Below are 6,243 nucleotides of genomic sequence, written 5' to 3' on the forward strand. Positions count from 1 at the left end.
ATTGCAACATACATTTTAATCAAAGCCTAAAATTGATACCTTTACTATGAACATTATTATGCTAATATATTTGAAAAAGTTAACATAAAGTAGATTAACCAAAACAATCTGAAGAGGAAATAATAAGCCTGTTAGAAGAAATAATTTGATTGTTCTTGTAAAGAAATTGAATCAATGATTTATAATCTTTTAACAAAACCAACTTTAGACTCAAATGGTTTTAGACAGCAGTTGTACATGTAGAAAATCTATGATAATCTGTAGATTAATAAAATTATTAGATGTGTTTAGTAAATTTGTTAGATATAAAATCATTACACAAAATGTATTACCAGTCTTAAGCACCTGCAGTCAAGTATTAGAAAATGTAATTTAAAAACTATACCATTTGTTGGTGAGTAAGTGGCATGGTGGTTAACATGCTGGATCCCACCTAGGTGACAACACAGTTAGAGTCCTGGACTTGATGGCTTGAAAATCATGTTGGGCGTGTGTGTGTGTGTGTGTGTGTGTGTGTGTGTGTGTGTCAAAAATCCTGAGAGAAGATAAGATTGCAGAGTGGCCATTCCCCCTGGGATGGGGGTGCTTTTTGACTTTCCCTCTCCATCTCCCTCTGTATCTCTCCAGTGAGTGCATGTGCCCTATGACAAAAATGTGAAAAAAATATATATACTATTTATGTGAAAATGAATATACTAGTTTTCTCTAAATTGTTCTACATAATCAATTAGAATTTTATCAGTTTAGGGGCTGGATAGTGGTATAGTGTTAAAATGATATGCTCTGTGGAGCATGAACCACATGGGAGGGGAGGGTTCTGGACTGGTGTTTAGAGACTGCTCTGAATATATCAGGCGTAGGTGTGCACATGATCCAGGGCTGGCTGAAGCTGGGGGTGGATCATGGCTTAAGGATTCTGCTGTTTTCTTCTTTTTCTGTTTTTCTCATAAAATGAATGAATAATAATTTTTTTAAATCATAGGTTTTTGTTAGAGAAATTGACAAACCTGATTCAGAAATTTTTATGTAAGAGAATTAGGGCAAGAATAGCCAAAGCAATTTTTTTTTTTAATTAAAGGTTTTTTGCCATGGGGTGCATCATGTGCTCATCAGAGAGACAGAGAGTGAGAGGCAAAGTGAGAAATTACTATCCAGGAGGGGTGACCATACCACAATATCTTCTCCACCATTTTCTTCCCAAGACAAAAAAATCCCAAGACAATTAATACATTTTCTACACTGTTTTCCAGTTTTCCTGGTGTTTGAATTACATTTAAGTTTTCTTGTACATTAATTTAAAGGAACACTTTTTATTTATTTGATAGGTTGAAAAAGCCAAAGTAGTAGCTGATGAAGCAGTGAAATGATAGAAATTACAGGATTTTGGGCATGCATGCACACGTGCCCAGCTTGTTTTTCAAGCCACCAGAACTGGGACGTGAACTATGGTTGACCATGTGGGAGTCCAGTGCCTCAACCATCATGCAACCTGCTGGCCCGCCCAGTTTAATATTCTTGAGAAATTTGTGAGAAATGAATATTTGACTTTTTAAATATTACTTGTCAAGACTAAGTATGTATTTTAGGGAAGTTCAATTTTTTTGAAATGTAAAACACATTTTACTGTACGAAAAATGTAATGACAGTGATCCAACCATAACTTTTATGAATAAGTAGTCTTTTAATATTCATAAACCACAAATTGAAAATGGAAAAATTTCAGGTAATCCACATAATTTACTACTATTCATGCTATTTTCTTCACTTGAAGGTCAGTAAATTAGAGTTAGAACTAGAAAGTACCAAACAGAAATTTGAAGAAATGACTGACAGCTATCAAAAAGAAATTGAGGACAAAAAAATATCAGAAGAAAATCTTTTGGGAGAGGTAGGAAAAACTAATGTGTTTAGAATTTATTGTACTAAAGTTCTTTATTTGTTTATTATCTTAAAAGGAATATAATAGTATTGTTAACATTTAAAGTATAATTTTAAAAAGATACAACAAATTTATATAGGGATAGTTATCAATTTCTGTAAAAGTTAAATATTTCCTTGTTCTAAATATTTGAATATTGAGTACCATATAATTACTTCAAAAAGATTAAATGATTATCACAATGTTACAGTGTTAAATCACCTTAGAGAACACCCTAAAAAAAATCCCAAGAAAATACAGTTTCTATATTTTTTTCCAGTTTTCCTGGTATTTGAATTACATTTAAGTTTTCTTGTGCATTAATTTAAAGAAACACTTTTTATTTATTTGATAGGTTGAAAAAGCCAAAGTAACAGCTGATGAAGCAGTAAAATTACAGAAAGAAATTGATATACGATGTCAACATAAAATAGCTGAAATGGTAGCACTTATGGAAAAACATAAGGTGATTTTTTTATATAATGAAAATTATTCATTAGAGCCTTATTTCTGTTTAGAATGGTAAAATGAAGCTATATTATGATTTGTCAGAGAAAACTACTGTCTATGCAACAATGACTAATTGTAGCTGAAATATCTTTGATCCTTCATTTCTTCAAGTTTAGACCTGAATTATACAAAGAGGAGCTTGGGTATTTCTTACTTAAAGAAATCTCTCCTAACCATTTATGGTGGATTGTAGTAATGTTTTCCTGAAATCACCTAATAGCTCTTATAGCTTATCCCATCTAATATTTATTTAAGTACATACTTAGGATATATATCTCATAATATTTGTATGCTCTAGGAACTCTCATCACCATGATTTGTTTTGATATTTGAGAGACCATGTAAGGTCTAATTTTTTAGTTTCCTATTATTCACATCTAAATGTATACTTTTCTATCTTGTTCTCACAAAGAATTTTAAGACACTCTGCCTTCAACTTTTTGCCTCATTCCCCAACTTCTTGTGTCTTTATGATACTACTCACATATTATATTATAGGTCATCATTAGCAATAAGTCTCTGGAAGAGTAAGATTGATGCCTTATAGTCTGCATTCTGATTAAATCCAGATTTGCCTTTAGCCTTTAGGGTCTTTCTTCAGTCCTCATCAGTAAAGACAGAAGTATCACAGTAGGGGGAACTGTCAGCTGTTAGTTTTAGGTAGCTGTGCTGAGGATCGGTCGGCCCAAGAACCTCAGAATTTGTAGATCCTGGAGACTTGGCTCTTTGGTCAGCTCCAGAATGCCTGGTCAGACCTGCAGCAACACCATTCACCTTCAATGTCTTTCCAATTAATTATCAATGGCAGTGACTTCAGGGGTGTTCAAAGAAAGAATAAGATTGGACTTTTTGTCATTTTTACAGCTTACTGTGGTTCAGAATGAGTAGTAAAGAGTTCTCTGTTAGAGTTATTCTTGACAGAAACATTATTTGTGTGTGATTCCAAAGTAGTACATGCTTATTTTTTTTAATTATAGAAATATTGACCTAGAAAGTAAAAAATTATATATATTTGTAATCTCTATGTGTATCTGACACACACTAGGTCAAACAAATTTTTTTCGAAGGATTCAGTAGGTGAAAGGCTTACTGTTTATTGTTCATGTAGCTGTCTTTTTTTTTTTTTTAATTTTATTGTTGTTTTAGAGTAATTCTTCTGTTAGGGAATTAAGCCTCATTTTCCTCAGGATTAGGAGAGGAGATTTGCTGTACCTATCCACTTTTAAAAATTGCTGAGGGACCAGCAGATGGCATAATGGTTACATCACTGGACTCCCATGTAGTTGACCACAGTTCAAGTCCTGGTCCCGGCGACTTAAAAAACTCACGCAGGGCGCGTGTATGTGCATGCTCAAGATCCCAAGAAGATAATGGAGGGGAAGGGATTGTGTCATGGCCATTCCCCCAGGGGGTGATTTCTCATTTCTGTCTCTCTCTCTCTGTCTCTCTGATGAGTCTGTGTGCCCTATAGCAAAAATATCTCAAAAAAATTGTTGCTGAGGACCAGCAGTTAGCGTAATGGCTATGTTGCTGGACTCCCACGTAGTCGACCGCGGTTCGTGTCCTGGACCCGGTGGCTTAAAACACACTGGGCACATGTGCGTGCATGCCCAAGATCCCAAGAGAAGAATGGAGGAGAAGGAATTGCGGCGTGGCCATCCCCCCTGGGGGATGATTTCTCGCTTTCTGTCTCTCTGTCTCTCTCTCTCTGTCTGGTGAGCACACACGCCCTATAGCAAAAACCTCTTAAAAAAAAAAAAAGAAAAAAAGAAAAAAAAATTGTTACTGAAATTGAACATTATTATGCGGTAACAAATGAGAATTAAAAAAATAATTTAAATAATGATGTGAACTCATAGATTTAAACAAATTTGGTATATTTTAATTCAATTCAATTTTTATCCTTACCGATACACAAATTATCCCACCCCTAGCCAGGAGAATCCTCTTTAAGCTGACTAGCAAGTACCTTTGACTTGATTCTGAGTGTCTCTGATAGCTATCTTTTTATTGTGGCAAAATGTTAAAGGCTTATCTTTTATTTTCTGTCCCAGATGGAATCAGTCACTTTTTTATAAAATCCTGGTGTTTCCAACATATATTTTTTTCTTTAGTTTTGATAGGCAGTGTGCACACTTACAAGGGTGGGGGTAGGAAAGAGCGAGAGAAGCACCGCCCTCCACAGGGTTTGGGCATGCCACCCCTTCCTCCAGACCTCCTGCCTGTCAGATTGTAGGCATTTGTACACATGGCTCAGATGTTTCAGACTGATGTGGCTGAGGATTTGAACCTCAGTGGTTATGTGGAATCCAGCTTCTCTTGAGCAGTGCACAACCACAGTGTCACAAAGATGGCCCTCTAGTATATGTTTTAAACAATAAAATTCAATGTTTCTACTTGAAAAAGATTTCTTTCTTGCTCTCATGTTTGAGTATTTACAAGACTATGGTCTATATTTCACTGTTTAGGTTGTTCAAATGAAAGAAATACAATTGAAACAAAATTTTAAATGTGTACTTGGGCCAGCCAATGACGTGGTAGTTAAGGTGGCTAGGTCCCACATAGCTGAAAGCGCAGTTTTGAGTCCTGAACCTGGTGGCTAGAAAAACATGCTTGGAGGAACCAGCAGTTAGCGTAAAGGCTATGTCTCTGGACTCCCACATAGTTGACCGTGGTTCGAGTCCCGGACCCGGTGGCTTAAAACTCACGCTGGGCGCATGTGCGTACGTGCCCAAGATCCCGAGAGGAGAATGGAGGAGAAGGGATTGTGGCGTGGCCATCCCCCCTGGGGGGTGATTTCTCACTTTCTGTCTCTATGTCTCTCTCTGTCTGTCTGGTGATCGCACGGGCCCTATAGTGAAAAACCTCTCCAAAAAAAAAGAAAGAAAGAAAAACATGCTGGGCACGTATATTTGTGTGCCCAACATCCCAAAAGGAAAAAGGAGAAGAATGGACTATGGCATGGCCATTCCCTCTGTGGAGTACTTTCTCACCTTCACTTTTATTTCTCTTTCGCAAGTACATGCATCCTATAGCAAAAAAATAAAAATAAAATATACATATATATATTTATATATAGTCAAAGATATTTATTACTGAATTTATAAGCATCATTTTCTGCTAATGTTAAATATATTATGATACCAGTCTTACTAAAACATAATCTATACAGTTTTAATATATCTAAAATTTTTTTGTTTAATTTAGCACCAATATGATAAAATCGTTGAAGAAAGAGACTCAGAATTAGGATTTTATAAGAGCAAAGAACAAGAACAGTCATCAATGAAAGCATCTTTGGTGAGATAAACAATAAATATCAAAACTGAATGATGAAGTCAGCATGGCTGACAGTAAAGAATAATATTGAGTAAAGCTTAATTTTGAGCAATTGAAACAGAATCTTGGATCTGAAAAGGAAAATAGAAATCTAGATAACTGGTTTTCCAATTTATTTTTTGAAATGGTAGAACAAACTCTTTTCAAATGAAATGTTATACACTCTATTTAACAAATACATTTGGAGCTCTGGTCGAGATTGGGAGAGGAGGGTAGGTGAGATTAGGAGGGGAGGATGGGATAAATTGGGAAAGATCAGGAGAAAGGTACATATTGTTAAATCTTTAGAGAAAACTATAAAAAAACTTCTAAAATAGAAGTCTTTAGTTGTGTTTAACTAGGAGTGTTCTTTTTAAAAATTCTTTTATTTTATTTATTCATTCATTTTTATTTTTTAATTTTACCAGAGAGAGAGACAGAGAGAGAGAGAGAGAGAGAGAGAGAGAGAGAGAGGAAAGAGAGAAAGAAAGCCACAC

At 35.2% G+C, this 6,243-nt stretch overlaps 1 protein-coding gene across 1 annotated transcript in view; it reads left to right on the plus strand.

Annotated features, from left to right (window-relative positions):
* Positions 1-6,243, plus strand: part of SYCP1 (synaptonemal complex protein 1) — a 127,434-nt gene that overhangs the window by 85,196 nt on the left and 35,995 nt on the right. The window contains exons 25-27 of the mRNA XM_027772295.1: positions 1,772-1,888; positions 2,274-2,384; positions 5,636-5,728. Coding sequence (XP_027628096.1) covers positions 1,772-1,888; positions 2,274-2,384; positions 5,636-5,728 — 321 coding nt within the window. The remainder of the gene's footprint in view (positions 1-1,771; positions 1,889-2,273; positions 2,385-5,635; positions 5,729-6,243) is intronic.

The sequence above is a fragment of the Tupaia chinensis genome, unplaced genomic scaffold (genome assembly GCF_000334495.1).
Source record: "Tupaia chinensis unplaced genomic scaffold, TupChi_1.0 Scaffold000270_2, whole genome shotgun sequence".
Lineage (NCBI taxonomy): Eukaryota > Metazoa > Chordata > Mammalia > Scandentia > Tupaiidae > Tupaia > Tupaia belangeri.